At 55.6% G+C, this 18,925-nt stretch overlaps 1 protein-coding gene across 1 annotated transcript; it reads right to left on the bottom strand.

The window, feature by feature from the left end:
• Positions 1–1,977: 1,977 nt before the first annotated feature.
• PTMA (prothymosin alpha) lies at positions 1,978–7,172 on the bottom strand. The gene is made up of 5 exons (XM_081051552.1): positions 6,645–7,172; positions 3,928–3,999; positions 3,595–3,688; positions 3,026–3,093; positions 1,978–2,752 (listed from the first exon to the last, which is right to left on the bottom strand). The coding sequence occupies exons 1-5, from the start codon at positions 6,687–6,689 to the stop codon at positions 2,705–2,707; spliced, it is 327 nt and encodes a 108-aa protein (XP_080907678.1). The 5' UTR covers positions 6,690–7,172; the 3' UTR covers positions 1,978–2,704.
• Positions 7,173–18,925: the final 11,753 nt, after the last annotated feature.

Below are 18,925 nucleotides of genomic sequence, written 5' to 3'. Positions count from 1 at the left end.
TCCCCAGTGTCACTTGAGCCTTGTCTCTTCTTGCTACACCCTCGCTCTGGCTCGCCTTTTCCACACCTTGGCCGTGGTTACTCTGGCCCAGCCCAGGCCTGTCTCCTGCCCTCCACACCTGTGCACCTCTGGGCTTGCCTTCATCTCCAGCCCCTTCCCTGTGGTAAATGGCTCCTTCCTGTGCTCAGGGGCTCAGGCCAGAGCCTGGGAGATCCTCCTTGGGAACCACCTCCAACACCCAATCCATCCCTGAGTCCTGATGTTTTACCCTATGTGGTCTCTTACATGCACACTTCCCTCCCTCCCAGCATCTCCCCCCTCCCCCGTAACCCCCGACCCCCCCACCTCTGCAGCTGTCACTTCAGTGCTTTCCCAGCAGTTTTCCTGCTTAAAACTCCTCCAGGGCTTCGGTAACTGGCCCACAGACTGCCTGTCCCTTTCCACCCCCTTTGCCCATGCACCCTCACCCTCTCCACCCCCACCTCCTTTTTCATCCTCCTGGCCATTCCAGTCTCAGCCTCAACACTGCCTCCCCAGGGAAGCCCTCCCTGCGTCCCATTCCCTGGTCTGTGGCTGGTACAGCACTAGCTGTAGATGGAGGCCTGAATGCCTGTTAACATTCGCCCACCCCCACCGGAGGTGTCTCTAAAACAAGTAACTCAAGGCAAATGGTGAGGGTCAGAGAGGGAAGGAGGAGGAAGTCAGGGAGAGGGATGGGGTATGGATTAAATGTCTCCCTCTATCAGGAGGTGCTGGGGTACCTGGGCTCTTTCTTGTGATAAGCAGTGTGCTGCCCACCCCATCAGCTCCAAAGCAAGTAACCCCCATATGACCAGTGTTGGGGTGGCAAGGTGCATGGCTTTTCAGTCCCCTCACCCTCCTTTGCCCACAGCCACCCCTGCATGCAGCACAAACTCAGAACTCCAGGCGGAGGGAAGGTCTGTGGCCCACCCCTTCAGAACCACTTTCCTCACACCCATCAGTATCTCACTTGGACACCATGACACCAGAGAAGTACTAAGGAGACAGAAGAGGCCCAGAGCCACCCAGCTGGTGGCAGAGTTGGGCACAGGACTCACAACTTTGTCCTCAGTGGCTGATCTCTTCCAGCGGGTGCTGCAGCCTCCAGCTTGAAATATGCCCAGTGCTGGAACCTCCAGCTGGGTGTAAACCCTCCCCGACCCCATGGAGAATGGGCACAACCACCTCTACTCAAGGACATACTATGAGTGCTTACAAGCAGCTTCTGCGCATGAAGCTCATCTGTGGACCCCAGGCCAGGAAACAAGGCTCTTAGCGGCTGTCACCTCCCTGAGGGTTCCAGCTTGAGGTCACACTTCCTCTAGTTAGCCTTCCCAACACTCTTCACCTGTCTGAAAGTCAAGATGGCCCACAGATCACCTCCCACTGTGCTCAAGGGTGGCCTGCCAGGCTGCCCACTGTGCTCAAGGGTGGCCTGCCAGGCTGACCAAGGTGTTTCTCCAGGAGACGAGAGCTTGGATAATGAGGGCACTGCGGCTGCATCAGTGCCCTGGAAAGCGAGTCTTAAGGGACAAGGTGCCACATACCTCCACCAGGGGGAGCCACTCCATGGCCAGGCTAACGCAGTAGGGCCCATGCAGCTAAGGTACCAAGTTGTCCCACAGGGAGGCTGCGTCCGCACATGGGCAGCCACACATGCAGCCTGTTCTAGTGACTGGGGCTATCTGTGGACACCTTCCAGGGCACCGAGGTGCACGTGGCATCCAATGATGTGGTCCCAGAAAGGTTCTTGGTACAATCAGGAGGCCAACCTGGGAAGCAGCTCCCTTCAGCCTGCAACTCCAGAGGCTGTGGCTCATAGGGCATACCCATCCCCTCCCAAACAGGTGTCTTCAACCATTGTTCCTACCCCAGGAAAAACAGATGGCTTGAGTTCAAAATCATCCCCTACCCCTTTGCCGCGTCCCCAGGTTTCAAGAAACCAAAACAGAAAGAACAGGCTTCGAGACAGCTTTGTTAGAACAACTCAGCAAAATAAAATTCCGGTTTATTGTTGGACAACATTGTTTCACACATACATCAAACAGGCCAAAAAAAATAAACAGCAACTTCATAGACAAAAAAAGGAAAAAAAGAAACCTTTTATCTTTGGCCTTTTTAACCATCTCATACAAACCAACTACTTATAGTACAGCTAAGTACATACACAAAAAAAGTTACTGGAATGCTCGGAATAAGATTGTTTTTTTGTTGTTGTTTTTGCTTTTTTTACAAGGTTTTTTTTCTCCTTTGAGATTATAATGAACATGGTCACACCACAAGTAAAGTCAGAAGTAGGACAGAGAACGCTCCAAAGGCTGGTTTGGTCATCACGAGATCATTAAAAATGGCTGACCCCTAACAATATGTACAAAAATATAAAATGTAAATAAAAAATACAAACAAATTTTCCTTTTTAAAGTACTTTTAAGAAAAAAAGCAGGGCCTTGGAAGTTTTGGTTCTTTTTTCCTCCCCTGTTGCAAATTCACGTTGTGGTTTTGGTTGGGTGGTGGAGAGCGTGTGTCATCATCTGCGGGTGGCACTGCCCATGGTGGGCGGGCAGGTGGGCGGGACTCTCTACTCGAAGGTGACCACGTTTAGATTCTGAGACGGGAAGTGGAAGGTGAATAGGTCACGGCGGCCTTTTTTATTTTTTAAGTTTAACTTTTCCTTTTTTGCTGTCTAGTCATCTTCATCGGTCTTCTGCTTCTTGGTGTCAACATCGTCATCCTGGGCAGGGAAAGACTGTCAAGTCAAGGCCCCTTCCAATGCACTGGGCCCACCTACCAACTGTCTCAGCTCCTGCAGGCAGTGAAGGACCAGGCACTGGCAGCTCCAGAAGCCTCTAGAGCTCTGGGAAGCCGGGCCTATGTTCCCTCCTGTTCCTGCTCAACATTGACTTGGAGCCACTCAGGAACACGCAGCACCTCAAACACAGCTGAGTCCCATCAGCCCTTCAGCTACAGTGCCTCAGACCCCAACTCTCCCTCAGGCCAGACCCACCTCATCATCTTCAGCTGCCCGCTTGCCCGTAGTTGCCTCAGCCTCCTCATCTTCATCCTCTTCCTCACCTGGAGAATTACCCAGGTAAACCACACTGCCTTCCCAGCCAATCAGGGAGGGCCTTGGTCGCCCCACCCAGTGGCAGCTAGATTGGGGGGGCACGCACACAGTGGGGAGCTGGACTGCAGTTCCTCGGGGCATCTCTCAGTAACAGATATGCCAGGGTAGAATGTCCCTCATCTGTCTGCTGCCTGACAAACCAGGCAGTCAGGGTACCCACACTGCCCATGCAGGCACTTTTCTTCAGGAGGGAGAAGAGGGTCCAGTGACCCAAGCAACTGTACCAAGGCTACACCCACAGCTCAGTGAGGAGGAGCTCTCCAGCGGGAGTAAGTGTGGGGTACAGCTTCACACCGCTAGCCTAAAACAAGGACGGTCCTATCCCACAGGAACAGGACCGAGCTGCAGGTGGTCCACTGGCCCCCACCCTGGGAGTCCAATTCCTCCCCCTGTGCCAGAGGCCAGGGACAGGTATCCCCCCAAAAGGGGAGACAGACAAGGCTACTCACCATCACCTTCCTCCTCCTCCTCCTCTTCCTCTCCTCCTTCTTCCTCTTCTTCATCTACCTCATTGTCAGCCTCCTGCTCCCCATTTTCCTCATTCTCAACAGAAAACACACCAGGTTAATGAACACACAGCATCACCGCAGTCCCCATCCCTTCCTCCAAACCCTGCCCAGTGCTTCTACAGCCTCAGCCCCGGAAGCTCCACACCAGGAGACCCTGACACAAGAGCGGCCCAAGGGCTCAGCCTCACCCCCCACCCTGGACTATGTCCAAAATCATCGGAGAACTTCTTGGCCAGAAGCTGCTAGGGGGTCATGAGCAATGTGGACACTCACAGCGTTCCCGTTAGCAGGTGCGTCTCTTCCATTTTCTGCCTCCTCCACAACTTCCTTCTTCTCCTTTAAGTCCTTCAAAAAGGGAAGAAGGAACTAGTAAGCCTTTTAAGAAACCTAAGGCTAGAACGGCCCCCAGGGGCTACAGGTATGTATGTGGTGCTGATTGATGTCCAAAGTTAAAAGGACCGCATATTACACATGGAACCCCTGGAAAGAAAGGGCACAGAACACGGAGTGTGTCTGTGGTCAGGATGTCAGTCTGACTTCGCAGCCTTTAGAGAAACGCACTAAAAAGGCCATGTGGCACCACAGCCCCGAACTCGTCTGGCCGGGCAGACAAGCCCAGAAACACTTCACTCTCACACACCCATCAGACTCGTTTCCACCCACAGGGAGCACCGCCTCTCACAAACCCTTCTGGGAAGGCAGCAGGTATGTGCCATAAATAAGGCGAAGGAGGGAGGGCCCTGACACTGCGGGAGAATTCCCGTGGGTGGACTGGCCGGGGAAGGGAAAGCGAGAGCGCCAACAGGCAGAACTGGGGAGGCTGCCTCACCAGAGCGCTCGAGGCCAGAGCTCAAGGGCCAAAACCACGGCGGTCCAGGGCATGGCCACCTCAGGCCTTTGCAAAAACCCCCAAGCCCCAACCCCCCCCATCATGGACAGCTGTCCAGGGGTGGGGAGGGGGCGGTGTCGCAAACCGTTGCCTTAAAATGGACTCGGCTGACGCGTGCCTAAGCCTGAGGCCTCTCTCGCGCGCTCAGAATAGCGCGGCCTGGAGCGCCCCATCTCCCTCCCGCGGCCTCTAGCCCTCCCGTCCACGCGCACCTAGCAGGAATGACACGGCCAGCGGGCAGCGCCATGGCGGTCGTCGTCCTGGTGCCCCGTAACTTTTTCCACCCGGTATGGCTGGGCCGGCCGCCAACACAGGCGTCGAGCGGCCCGGGGCGCCGTCCAGAGGGCCGCCCCGGGCACCTGTCTGCCGGGTTGGCCCCGGCCGGACCACCGTGGACACCGGGGCCGCCCGCTCCCGCCCCCTGGCGGCCAAAGCCCCAGGGAGGGGGTGGGGGCGGGGAGGTCGCAGCGCGCAGGCGCGCAGTCCCCGCCCGGCGGGCTTTGCGCGCGGGCTTCAGCACGCACCGCGCGCGCGGAGCACGTGGCCCCGGGGCCGCCGAGTGTGTCCCTGACCCTAGAGACCCAGAGCCCGCGGGGCCGCCGCGGCCCCGGTGACCGCGCGACGTACGCGCGAGTCTTTCCTTGGCTCCCGACGCCCACGCAGGCCCCCACCCCCGGCCTAGATACGCGGGCTGGCGTCTCCGCATTTGGCGGGCAAAGTCCCGCGGGAGGACGCCCCTACACCCGCCGGGCGTTTTCAGCCCCACAACCCAAGTCGTCGAGGACGCGTCCCACACGGTTATTTAGTGCCACCAGCGGGAGATCACCTCGGAGAAACACACGCGAACGTCCGCGCTGGGGAAGGCCGATCCTCCAACGCGAACGGGTCCCCGGCCGGGCTCAGCGGGGCCCGGCGCGAGCGAGCCCGTGGAGCGCGGGTCGCAGCTCCGCTCCGCCGGGGGATCGCCCCGGGGAGAGCCCGGTGACGCCAGGGGCCCAGGGCTTGAGGAGACGCCAAGGTGACTCGCGCCTGTCACCACGGGCACGAGGGGCGTCGAGAAGAGCCGAAAGGTTAAAAAGTCGGTTCGCCTCCAAGTGTCGCGCTCCCGCCGAGGGCGGAGACTCCCCGGGGCGGGCGGCGGGCGGACGCGGCGCGCAGAAGCGGAGCTGCGCCAAGCGCACAGGACCTCAAAGCCGAGGGCGGCAACGGGCCCGCAGCTCCGGACGCGGCAACCCCGGCGCCCAGCACGACCCCGGGACGCCTTTTGTTCGCCCGCGTCGCCCCTGGAGGGACCGCGTACGCGGAGCTGCGGGCAGCCGCGGGGGCGCCCATCGCCGTCCGGGCGCGCCGCTCCTTCACTTTCCGTTTCCTCCCCTCCGGCGCGTGGGCTCCTCAGCCCAACCCGGCACCGCCGGTGAATTACTGAAACTAGGCGGCTGCCCCCGAACACGCTCCCGGAAGACGCCCACCCCCGCCGCCCCCAGCACCCAGGCCTGGGGAGGCCTCCGCGCCTCCGCAGACACGGCCGGCCCCGCCGCCGGCCCGCCGCCCACTCCGCCTAATCGGACCTCGGGGCAGATAAACCTCCTCTGACCCACAAGGCGCGAAAAGGGGCGGCCGGCGCGGAACAAAGAGCAGCGCCGCCGGCGGGCAGTCGCCGCCACTTCCCGCAGCCGGCCCGCACGCGCGCCCCCCCCAGCACTTCCGATCCCAACGCGCTCGAGTTTCAAAGTTATTTCCGTGCGCCCCGCGGGCCGACGACCCCCCAGCCCAGCCTCTCCTCCTGCCGCCACTCAGACGAACCACAAACAAGTTTTCGGAGCCGTGGAGCCACCTTCCCGCAGCGCCCCTCGGCCTCCGCGCTCCCCGCCCGCCCGGCCCCGCGGGCGCCCGGCCCACTCCACCACCGGCGGCAGGTCTGCCCGCGGCGCTTCCCGCCCCCTCCCCCGCACACACAAAGAGTGGACGGCCCGGGGGCCTAGGCCGGGCTCCCCGCAAGAGGGAACCCCAGTGGGCTCGCGGTCACCCAGCCGCGGCGCGCCAAACAGCGCTCCGGCGACAACGCGCGGAGCCCGAAGGGGCGGGCGGCGTCTACCCTCACCTTGGTGGTGATCTCGGAGCTGGTGTCCACGGCCGCGTCTGACATGGTGGGGCACGCCGGTGATCCGAAGCAGCGGATTAGAAAGAAAGCGAGAGTTCGAGGACTCTAGCGAAAAAGCTGCCGGAGTCCGCGGCGGCGGAAGAGGCGCGCGGCGGAGGTGGTTGCGGCGAGTGGGGAGCCAGACACGGGAACAATGCAAAGATGGCTTTTCAGAGCAGCCAGTGGGGAACTCACGCGGCGCCAGAACCTTTAATATAGATTATGGGCGGCACTAGGCCTCCCTTGCCCGAATACTATTGGCTGAGCGCAGGGAGCGGGCGCTCGCTCATTGGCTCCATTCCGAACAATGGGCAAGCGTGCTTAAAGCGGCAGTGCCTTGGTGCGTCCCGCGCTGCGCAGTCGCCGATCGCACTGTCATTCAGGGCCTGAGTTTGCCTGGTCCCCGCTGCACCTACGCCGCGGGGGAAGGGCGCGCGGGAGCGCTCGGGGCGCGCGCTCCCGCTGCTGTTTTGCTGGGGCTGCTGACGCAAAAAGCCAAAGCGCGGCAAAGCTGCCCGCCCAGCCCCCCGTCCTCCCCTCCCCGTGGCTCCTCGGAAGGAGGGGGAGGGAAAAGGAGGTGGCGGCCGGCGCTCGGCGGCTGCCAACGAGGGGGAGGGGAAGGCCGGGTGCTGGGCCGAGCTCGCCCCGGGCGGTTCCCTTAGCCGTACCCGAGGTGCTGGCCCCCCGTGCCTGGCCACTCTCGAGCAAGAATTATGCTTGCGCAGGTGGGCGTAAGCCCCACGACGAGCGATGAGGGCGCGAGGCCGAGACCTGCGTACCTGGACTGCCCGTCTCTCTACCATGTCCACCCCATCTGCCCCGCCCCCGGGGCCCCGAGCCTTTGGGGAGGTCACCCCGTCGCCCACCATCATCCCCTGCGTTCACCCCCTAAGCCAGTCGAGGAGCGGGCTCCGAGCCAAGCACACACACTCAGTGATTCATACATCGAGGGGACTCAAAGGCCAGAACAGGCTCCTGCCCTCGAGCATGACGGCCCGCGGGCGCCACACTCCAGGATTCTGGACAGCGCCTGCCCGGAACGGTCACTGCCGTCGCGGCAGACTCGGAGCCTCCTTCCAGCGCCTGGCCTTCGAGCGTACATACCCCTCTCCCATCCCACTTAAGGGGCTGCGCGGGGCACGTGAACTTAAACACTGAGGAGTTATTGGGGGGCAATAATCGTCCCTTAGACCGGCTGGGCTACTCCTTGGGGAATCTTTGAAGTTTGGGGCGCCATTTAAGGAACCACGAGGAGCCCCGAGAAGGGAACCATTCAGACGCCACACTCAAGATGGCGTTGGGCTCGGCGAGCGTGGCGTGACGTGGCGAGCCAACCCACGCAGACGATCCGAAAACTGTAGGCTACACTCTCCTTATTGCCACCGCACTTGGCTGTCGAATTAAGAAACCCGCTGTGTGGGAAGAAAGATTAGAATAGATGGAAATAAGTTCCAGAAAAATACCTGTGCCACACACAAGATGGCGACAGATAGCGTTCATCCCTGTGCTGCCACAAGGGGGCGCCCGACACGGAAGGCGGGACTCGAGAGAAACGAGCGCACACTGGCTGAGAGTGGCGGGCGAACACAAAGTTGACGCTTTGCGTCCTTCCATTGGCAGGTGCCGCTGTCTGTCTCTTGGGGCCGCCGATCTGGGAATGGAGAAAACCCGGAGTCGGGGATCATAGAGGAAAGACAGTGCCAAGTCCTGTAGAGCTTGAAATCAGGAGCGAGGGGAGAGACTGAGTCACTCTTGGTTTTCTTAGGTCAGGGTCCAGCTGGCCCCATTCCCACTGCGAGACCCACTTTACTGAGCTTACCATGCACTCGTCTGGCTGCCTCCCCCGGCCTCGGACTCCGCTGCCCCACCGGGAAGAGGCACCGGGAACCAGAGCGCCAGCTGGGTTTGGGCCCTTACGCGCTCACCCTGTCCCGCACGCGTCAGCCCCGCATCCCCGAGCACATCCAGTCTGGCCTCTGGCCTGTGGGGCTTTCTCGAGCGAGTTGTCTTTGGGGGAGGGTGGGGAAGAAACCCTAACTCCGTATTTTGGTCGGGACAAACGTGGGACAGGTGCTGGACAGGGCGGGGGCACCGCGCCACTTCCCGCTGCTCGGCGGTCGCCGTCCCGGCCCAGGTACCCGGCGGCGGAGGGGGCGCCCGCCGTGTCTCCGCCTTGCCCCGAAGCGCCCCAATAGCTGGAGGTGGGATTCTCCCCAGGCTGAGCGCGCGCCAATCCAAGGGACTCACAAAGGTGTCCCCCGAGGACCATGCGTCTCAACTCTTTGTTCGGTCCCCTCCCTGCCACCGCCAGCTTTATTGAGGCGCGGACCTGAGGCCGCCCTTGGCCTCAGATGAGGAACGGGCTCTTCGGCCACTGCTGCCACCACCCCCTCCTTTGTGCCACATTCTCCGAGAGGTTTGTGCGGCATCGTAAATGGGACAGGAGAGCGCCGTCTACCTGCGTGCATCTATCAAGCTCCGGTTACACTCTAGGGGATTGTTGAGTCCACAAAACCCGATGCAGCAGCGAGAGAGCTTGCTCTGTGCCACATCTAAGCGATTGGGTCGTCTTCCCTGTCTGGATGGTAGCCTTGGACAGTCGTCTGTGTCCACAGCTGAACATGACTGTTCTGGATTGTGGCCATTATGTGGGGAGTGCAGCAGGGTGGGTATTGCATCTAGGAAAAGCTGGGTGAGTGTGAATTGCCCTCGAATCACTGCTTTGCCTGACCCTGTGCCCATTCAGCTGCCTTTGGCTTGAAGTAGGTAAGGAAGGTTCATGCCGGCATGGAACCAGCATTTATTCACCAAGCACTCACTGAGTATATAGCTGTGTATATAGCAGTGAGCCTTTGGCTCACGCTTCAAGTATTTTCCTTTGTTCTCTGCACCTTGCAATAGGTAGGACAATTATAGGGTTGAATCATATGAAATTGATGTTTTTGTAGGTCAAAACCAATTGAAAATCAGCAAATTTATAGGTTCAATCTCTAATATGATATCACTTTCCTTTTAACAAGTCAGGAGAGCAGACTGAAGAATTATGCCAAGGGACTTGGAGTAACCAAATGAATCCGTGATTAGGCTGAGGCTAAAACCCTAGAATGGAGAAGTTGTTAGATGAGCCCTGGAAAGGAAGCAGCCTCCTTGGGAACTCTCCTCCTGGCCATGGGAGTGTGGTATTTGCCTTAGGCTATCATGAGCCTTAGGCAACTCCCCCACTTTTATTTATTGATGCATCTTTGCCCTTTGCTGCTTCTGTGGCCTTTCAAGCCCTCCCCCCACCACCACCAAAAAAAAAAAAAAAAGAAAGAAAGCTGATGTACCCTGGTAGGCCACATATCCTGGCCAGGGTCTGTTCACAGCCTCACGTACACTGGGCTTATGTTAAACCTCTCTTAGCAGCCCCCAAATGGCCTTCAGGAAAGTTTTGTGTTTAGGAAATTTGCATAGGGACACCTCTGGGTTCCCTACACACTCTCCAGTTGGACCACAGGCCTCTCCCTGCCCAGCCTGAGTCACACATTTATTCACCAGCCTGGCCATGTAGCACTTAAGTTTGCAACACATTCTGCAAAGCCATTTCCATCCTATTCCTAAATGGTTGTCTCACAATTCTGCTTGATTCCCAAAAGACCAGAAAGAATATAAATGCTGGGAAAGCTGCCTGGGTTCCAATCCCAGCCCTGGTACATGCTGCCCATGTGACACTGGGTGAGGTACTTCCTCACCTCAAAAACATGGAGATGACAGTAACAGTTCCTACCTTCCAGGGGTATGGTGGGAACTGAAGGGGTTAATATTCCGAAAGTTCTTCAAATAGTGTCTGGCACCTCTGGGAAAACCATCAGTGTTCTTGGGACTCCATTTTCCAGCCACCCTCTGTACCTAAGAGGGTTGGTTTCACAGTGTTTGTAGGACTCTGGACAAAGGGACAATGTCTTCAGCAAATCTTCCCATATTCGGTGGGAAATGAGGGCACCAGCCTAGCTCAGTTTCTGGAAGTCTATGATTCGGTGCCTGACATGCTTGGCAGTCCCTCTGGCCTCAGAGGAATGACAGAGTCTGGGAGGCAGCCGGAGTGGAGCAGACCTCAAAAAATCCCGCCTTCCCACCCTTCAGAAACCAGGAGTTTCAGGCTGTGGTTTCCTTCCCCAGGCATAAGGGCCTGGGGAGCTGCCAGAGGCCTTTCAACTCTCCCGCCCTACTGAGCCAGGACCAGATTGTGTAAGAGTCACCCCCCACACGCCTGCTCCCTTGTGCAGCTCGCCCGGGCCTGCCCGTTCTCCCGGGAATCTGTGCCAGAGCTCTGGTACCCACACAGGTCTGGCTGCACCAAAAGGCTCCTGCCTGGCAGGGAGAGGGTGGGGAGCATCTCTTGAGATTCAAGGCCTGCCCCGAAACTGATGCCAAACTGGAGCACCGAGTAAAAATGAGGAAAGGAGGCTGGGGAGGAGTGTGTGCTGTGTAGCGGCCACCACGTCCCCCAGAGCACACTCGTGTGGAGGTGCCAGTTCTGGATTCCCCTGCACATGCCCCCTGCAGGGTCTCCAGGCAGCTTCTGCCTGCCTGGACTATTTCCCGACCCCCTTCCCTGCATCCATCCCCATGTGTGCAAGCCTATTTGCATAGCTCGCGCTCCGTGGGTGTTTTGCTGAAGCTCTGGTTCCCGTTGGTGAGTGCGTGGGCCCATCATCACTGTGGCAGGTGAAGGTGCCAGTGGGGAGAGCACATGTGCAGGCACACAGCCAGTCGCTCTGCCTGCGAGAGCCTGTGAAAGCAGGGAGCCTGAGGAAAGGTTAAACGCCCGTATGTGACTGAGGAAGCATTTAACCGGCACCTCCGCACCTGCACTTCCTGCCACCTGGCCCCACAGGGAAACCCAGCAAACAGGAACCTGGAGTGGGCCCCCACGGAAGGTCTGTGTGTCCAGGTAAGCTTGAGCTTGAGAAAACGCAGGTTCTTTGACATCTCAGAGCTTCCTCTTTCCCCTTCTCTGTTAACCTCAAATGGGTCCTTTCTACCTTCCCTTCACCCCTGGCAGAGAAGCCACCCCCAGTCTTGTTTGCAGGGAGAAGGTGTAAGGAATGGAGGACCTACCACCAGCCAGGATTTGCTCACTCTCTCATACCAAAGGGGAGTACAGATGGGGACTGACAGTCCAGGTTGTTCTTGGACGCAGAGCTCCCAGTGCTACAACCAGGAAACTCCCGGGCACACTGGGACACGTTGGTCACAGTGGTCAGTCCTCATTCACATGCTGGTAAGAATGGCATTTCACAAGAAATCTTTTACCACCACCAAGAAGGGTGCTGTGGCCCTCGACAAAATAGCCTCCCATTTGGGTGCTGCTTCTCTTTGCCATGGAGAATACAGGGTGATGCTGGGAGCATTTGGTTTGCACATGACAGAGCAGAAGGATTGAAGGTTTTAGCGAAGCTCACAGAGCACTCGCAGCGCGGGGATCAGCAGCTCCCACACGCTCCCGGGTGGGCTCTTGGCTGCCATATGCGGTGATGCCTGCCATGTGCAGTGATGGTTGTGAGCATGGGAATCTGTTAATTTCTAGATCCAGGTGGGAGCAAGAGTCTCTAGAACTGTGGGAGGAGATGCCTCAGGCTCCTTTCAAAAATGTTTTCCCCGGCCGGCCCAGTGGCTCAGGCGGTTGGAGCTCAGTGCTCCTGACTCTGAAGGCTGCCGGTTCGATTCCCATATGGGCCAATGGGCTCTCAAACACAAGGTTGCCAGTTCGACTCCTTGACTCCCGCAAGGGATGGTGGGCTATGCCCCCTGCAACTAAGATTGAAAATGGCACCTTGAGCTGAGCTGCCACTGGAGCACATCCTCTCAACCACAAGGTTGCTGGTTTGACTCCCTCAAGGAATGGTAGGCTGTGCCCCCTGCAACTAGCAACGGTAACTGGACCTGGAGCTGAGCTGCGCCCTCCACAACTAAGACTGAAAGGACAACTTGAAGCTGAGCTGCACCCTCCACAACTAAGATTGAAAGGACAACAACTTGACCTGGAAAAAGACCTGGAAGTACACACTGTTCCCCAATAAAGTCCTGTTCCCCTTCCCGTATAAAATCTTAAAAAAAAAAGAAAATGTTCTCTCCTCTAAGAGGTTTTCTGAGATTCACAAGGGGGAAAAAAGTGAAACTCTCACTTGGACAATTCTGTAGGAAAATCTCAAAATGGGGTGCAGAATTACCCTACAACTCAAACCTCCCCAGGGAAAGGAAAGTGGTGGCACCTTCTCCAGGGAAGCGGAGCTCCATGTGTTTAAAGCCTGAGAGGAAACCAGGAGCTCAGACATCTGAACTGAGAGCTGGCTCACACTTTCCTCGGCTGTGGTGTTCTCAACTTGCTGCCTTGTGGCCAGGTCTTGAATTGTGACCATTTATTGGCTGTGTGCAGTTTTCTCCAGGCCACTCAGTTTGCCAATTAGGTGCTTTAAAAGTGTTACCTCAAAAGCATCGGCCAGACACCTCCCATCCACTTGGCTGCTGGCAAGGTCTCAGTTTTCCCACTTGCTAAATGGAGAGAAGAATATGGCCCAGCCCACAGGGAGAGAACAGCTTGGCTATTTGTCTCTTCTCTGTCCTGCCTCTTCACAGGCCACAGAGCTCTAAGCTCCAAAATCCTTGGCCAAAACATGGTTTTGAGACCCCTCCCTCAAAGTATTTATCACGTTGGTAGAAATCAGTCTCCGTTGGGCCATATGTGATATGTTCAAGGTTTCCTCAATTAACATTGTCAGGATGGTAGAATGTATTCCAGAATGTTCTTCAGAAGTCACCACGACTATTATATAAGGCTGAATCTGGATTCAGGGGCATTCATCATGGAAAGTAAAATGTGTTCTGAATACCTGCAGAAACACATAAAAGGAAAATTAGAAATGAATAATTAATGTTAATAAATGAGCCTACACGAAACAGCCGTCAAAGCAGGGAGGAACAAGCATGAAGGCCATCCTTAGCCAAGAACCCGTTTCTGGTTACTTAAAGTTTTCAGCTTTGTAGAAGGCTGTCAACTGGCAATAGTGGGGTTCTCTGTGCTTTCTCTCTTTAGCTCCAGCCTCTCTTCCTCTCAGGGCCACCAGTAGGAGTGGGACTGAAGAATCCACTCCTAGGCTTCACTGACAGTGGTTCTAAACAAGTCCCTTCACCTTCCTCACGTTGTTCCCATCATCTGAGCTGAAATGAAGGGATTTCTGGGAATGGACAGTCAATGAAGGGATTTCTGGGCATGGACAGTTGTGTAAGCGCCCACCGCCCTGCAAGCACCATGAGCTGGGGGTGGTAAGGGCAGATCTGGTTGTGTTTCCACTTGACGTGGCCCTGTGCCTTGTATGTCTGACTATACTTCATATTGAAATGACTGTTTAGTTGCTCTGAGTCGAATGGAATTGGGCCTGCCGTTCCACTGAACCCTCATCCCGGGGTGTTGAGGCCTGCTCTTGCCAGAGGAGCAGAGAAAAACTGAACACACTTCAAACAATTATGGAAAGCACCCCTGCAGATCAAGAGGACAGGCGAGAACCTCATTTTACAGATGGAGACGCTGGGACCCAAAATGGAAGCCTGATATGCCAGCGGAGTGGCCCCTGGCCAGGAAGACAGCCCCGTGGCCCTGGCATGAGGGCTCCATGCCACCCCCCTCCCTGTTGCTGAATGACTGGGGTCCTGGCTGACACCAGCTTACAAGACCAGGGCAGACCAGAGAGGTCAGGGGCACTTCCTGGAGCAAGTAGGGTTTGGCAAGAGCCAGGCGTCAGGCTCTTGTGAGAGGAGAGAGAGGGGGTTGTGAGCAATGGCAGCACCAGCATGGAAACAAGCCAGGCATGTGAGTGAGCAAGAAAGTGGGGCAGGAGTGTCAATGGGAAGAGAGGCATTTCTGGAACCTGGCTTGGCCCCACCAAGCAGAGACATTCCAAGTACCCTTCCACCTTGGTGCACAGCTACTGGGCAAGACCCCAAAGACCTGCCCCATCGGGGCCATAACAAGTGACCACAGTGGAAACCCTGGCACATTTTGATGTAAGCAGTAGAGAGGCCATGTGAGAAGAGCAGCTCCTGTTTACTGAACAAACTCCGGGCCAGACATTGTTCAGAGTTCTAAACGCACATTAACATTAACTCATTTAGTCCTATAAGGCTTGCGGTTATCTCTACCTTACAAAAGGGGCAACTGAGGTACAGTGTGGGCAGGTGTTGCCCAAAGTGAGTGGCAGAGCTGGGATTTGAAACAAGGCAGCCTGACTCCAGAGACGCATTCTACCTGCAGTAGCAGGTGCAGCCTCCAACTTTCAAAGAGTAAAGCTAGTCACTGGGCAGAAGCAACCCTACCACCCTCTCATCTCTGCCCAACCCCACTTCCTGAACATGGACAGGGGTGCTTGCCATCCTTTGTTGATTTTATTCTCACCCACTGAGGCCCTCATCCCCCAGCAGGTGCCTCTCAGGTTGCAGGGGGAGCAGAGAAGTCTTTCCAGATATGTGACTTTCCAGCTGTGAGGCAAGATTTTTTCCAGTGAGACCTGGTGACCTGCGGGGAAGAGCATTTTGCAACTGTTTGTCTCGAAGAGCTCACCAGAAAGTTAGCCTACTGAAAGCTAAGAGCTCCCAGGGTGTCCCATTGTGCTTTTTCATGGCATCAGTAGACAATTGGTAACATCTGCCTAGAACACTTCTCCAGGCAGAACTACCACTTACTATGGCCTGGCTCAGGGCTGTGGAAGGACAAGGTCACACAAGGTCCCTTTCAGAGTGACTCACAGTACAAATTTTTCTTGGGCCTCAACACCAGCAGGGCACTGTTTCCTGGTGGTTAGGAGCACAAACTCCAGGTCCCCTCTTCCTGTCCTTCTGTGTGGGGGTTTCCCAGCTGGCCTTTGTGGCTTAGAGTGTGGACCCAATATCTCAGGCAAGATGAACTGCTGCGAGCTTCAGTTTTCTCACATGTAAAATGGGGCTCAATAACAACCTCCTAAGACTTCTCCTGAATCACTTGCTTCATTTTTTTGTTTATAGAACTTCTGTGTCTTATAACTGACTACATTTCCTTCTCTGTCTGCGCTGCCGGACTCACCTGGAAGGTACTTCTGGGTTCTGGAACAGACCCCTGGTGGATGAGACTAACCAGACCCCAGCTTCCTCTTATTTCTACTCTATTTTCCCTTAGTCCAACTTCTTCAGTGGTTTTTTTTTTCCTGTTGGCCTTTAGGTATTTCTATAAACTTTATTTTTTTATTTTTTATTTTTTTAATTAAATTTATTGGGGTGACAATTGTTAGTAAATTTACATAGATTTCAGGTGTACAATTCTGTATTACATCATCTATAAGGTATTTCTATAAACTTTAGAACCAAGACCTAAATTAATTGAGGTGATAATTAATTAAACAAGCAGGAGCCCTTTATACTAAAGCACTTTCTCACAGGTTGTGCCATTTTAAGCCTCACAGCAATCCAGGTACTGCCCCATTTTATGGAAGAGGAAATGGAGGCTCCCAGAGCAAGTTGGTGGAGTGTAAACGGGTCATCCCACACAGCCCCAACTGCCCTTTTGCCCCTAGCCTGGCTCCATAAGTGGTTGTCCCCCCCCAAAAAAAAACCCACACACAACTCTCCAGACCTTCCTAGCATCCCCTGCCCGAATAGGGCTTGGTGATTCTGCCCCTTCCTCACACTTCACTACCATTCCACCTTCCGTTTCCCTGTTATCATCCTCCTATGTTTTGGAGGACTTTCCAAGAGATGGTAAAGTTCATTGCATTATTTAAGGATGAGTGACAAATCAGCCACCTCTCTTTGTGGCTTCTTCCATGCCTTTTACACCAAATAATTCAGATTTGGCTTTCTCATTAGTGACAGTAATGTCCCTGGAGTCCTGGCACGAGGCTCAGCCTTAAGAAAATGTGGTCCAACGCTCCCCAGAACTAGCAGCAGGAGTTCGAAACACCAGGGTCCCAAGGCTGGGACATTCCACAACGAGGCCTGGCCAGTCCCTCAGAGGAAAGAGCCGCCATCCAGCCAGGTACCCCCTCACTCCCTGAATGGGTTCCCTGGGCTCAGGACCCCAGGGGCTCACAAATCCCCAGTGAAATGCAGAGGGGACCCTCTTTAAAACCCCAACTGCCCTCTGAGACTTACAGCTGTTGAGACTAGCTGTGCACCTGAAGCTCCAAATAGGCCATCTTGGGGAGAGAGAACTGAATTGCTCTACAGAAATGGGGCATATGAGCTTTTCCAAGACACTGGCAGCAGTCATTTTCTTCACATCTCAGTGACAAAGCAACCCACAACTTAGAGTGAGTTGGTAATTTTTATTATTATTACTTGGTGGTAATTTCCCTTCTTGGCATACAAAGCTCATGATTGTTGCCTTTCAAGAAATTATGGCAGTGCGGTTGGTGGTAACAGCTCCAAAGTCACTGAAGACTCTGATCTCTGCCCTTGGTTCCCCCTCAGTCCCGATCTATCACACCATGTGTGTGTCATCCAGGAGCCGGGGCTGCCTGCTGCCTCCCAGCTGCTAGATGTCAGGTCTGGTAGAGGGGCCAGCAGGAAAGACCCGGAAACGGCCAAGTATTGCAGTCTGGAATCCCGGAAATAGGGCCAGGGAGCCCCAACCCTGCTGGCCCACTGTGGACTCCCCTAGATGAGGGAGTTTGCCTTGCCTAATCAAACAGAAACACCGAGTTAGAGTGGCAGGAACCCTCGGTGGACAGGCACACGCAGACATGCTGCCTTGGCCCAGACACACCCCTGGCCTTGGCCCAGCTTCTTCTCTGAAACAGGCTTCTTTCCAGTCCTTCCACATCCCGACTATGGGTGTGCATGTGCCTTGGAAATATAACCATGAACACATAATCCATGTTGGGTGACATGTTTCATGAGTGTGGGCCAGACATGTGTTTGTGCATGTGCAGTCATGAGCACTGTCTGCGACATCGGCAGTCATGCAAGTACCCTTCCCATCTATAGGCCGGGGCACAAAGCCGGTCCCTGCAGGTACACGCGTGTTTGCTCCATTCTTCTTTGTACATTTCTGTACTTTTTTAACCTTCCCAAATGTAGGCATCCATACAAACACACACACACACACACACACACACACACACACACCCCACCCAGTGGGGGAGGCAGGCATAATCAGGAAGGTCCACACTAAGTGTGTGGAGGGCCGCAGCAACAGAACCTGAGGAGAGAGCCGATCAGCCCCGCCTGAGCAGTTAGGGAGGGCTTCCCAGAGGAGGCATCCTCAGAGCTGGGATTTCAAAGGTAAGGAGTGCTACTCCAGGTGGATTCAGGCCTTCCCTGCTGATCCTCCACCGTTTCCTCTGGCTGAGCACTCCCTTGGCTCCCTCCCGTGGCTCCTAGCTTAGCTGCCCCCTCTCGCATTCTCACCTCACTATCCCTCTGGGACACATCCAGGTACCTCCCCAATGCTCCAGTTTTCTGACCAAAACTAAGTAACTAACTAACTAACTAAATAAATAAATAAATAAAACAGCGAATAATGCAGCTTATCTGGGTGATAATGGAACCTCAGTTCCAGTAGAAACATTTCATTTGGCCCAATCTTTTTCTAGAAGTTTCTGAGTCACCGAAGCCTAAGAACAGAAAGGGACTATGGAACTAACCTAACCTCACATCGCACCTTAGGAAGCATGATCCCCCCATAAACCCCCTTCAGGGGTCGCCTGGTGTCAGCCTAAACCCCTGTACACACAGGTGAGCACATAATCCTGCATGGACAGCCATGCACCCAGCCTGCCTGGTGCTCAGTGAAATGCCCACGACCCCATCAGCCTGCAGATCCTAGGTAGTCTCCTTGCTTCCTGCTGAGCTCCCTCCCTGGGCCTCCCTCCCCTGCCTGGAAATGGGGACACAGTGGGCTGGGGGTCAGCAGGCCTCATAGGCTGGGGAGGGGCCAGCTCTGCTTCCTCACTGTGTGGTCTTAGAGAAACGTGAAGTCTCTGAGCCTCAGTTTCTTTTTGTAAAGGTGGGAAGGGGATGAGGAAGAAGTTACAGTCTGTAAACTGTCACCTGTTCTGCAGATGCTATGCATTATGATGAGACCATCTGAGAGCAATTATAGAGCAACCATCAAGGATTAGAGAACAATGCGGGGGAAACTGCACACACATGTGACATGTGTGCGAGGGAGGCCCCCCAGGGAGAACCCTTGGGGCAGAGTCCTCTCCGGCTGCCATTTGGGTGGTATCTCTATG

This window comes from Rhinolophus hipposideros (genome assembly GCF_964194185.1).
Source record: "Rhinolophus hipposideros genome assembly, chromosome: 6".
NCBI lineage: Eukaryota > Metazoa > Chordata > Mammalia > Chiroptera > Rhinolophidae > Rhinolophus > Rhinolophus hipposideros.
This window is presented reverse-complemented; position numbering and strand designations above follow the sequence as displayed.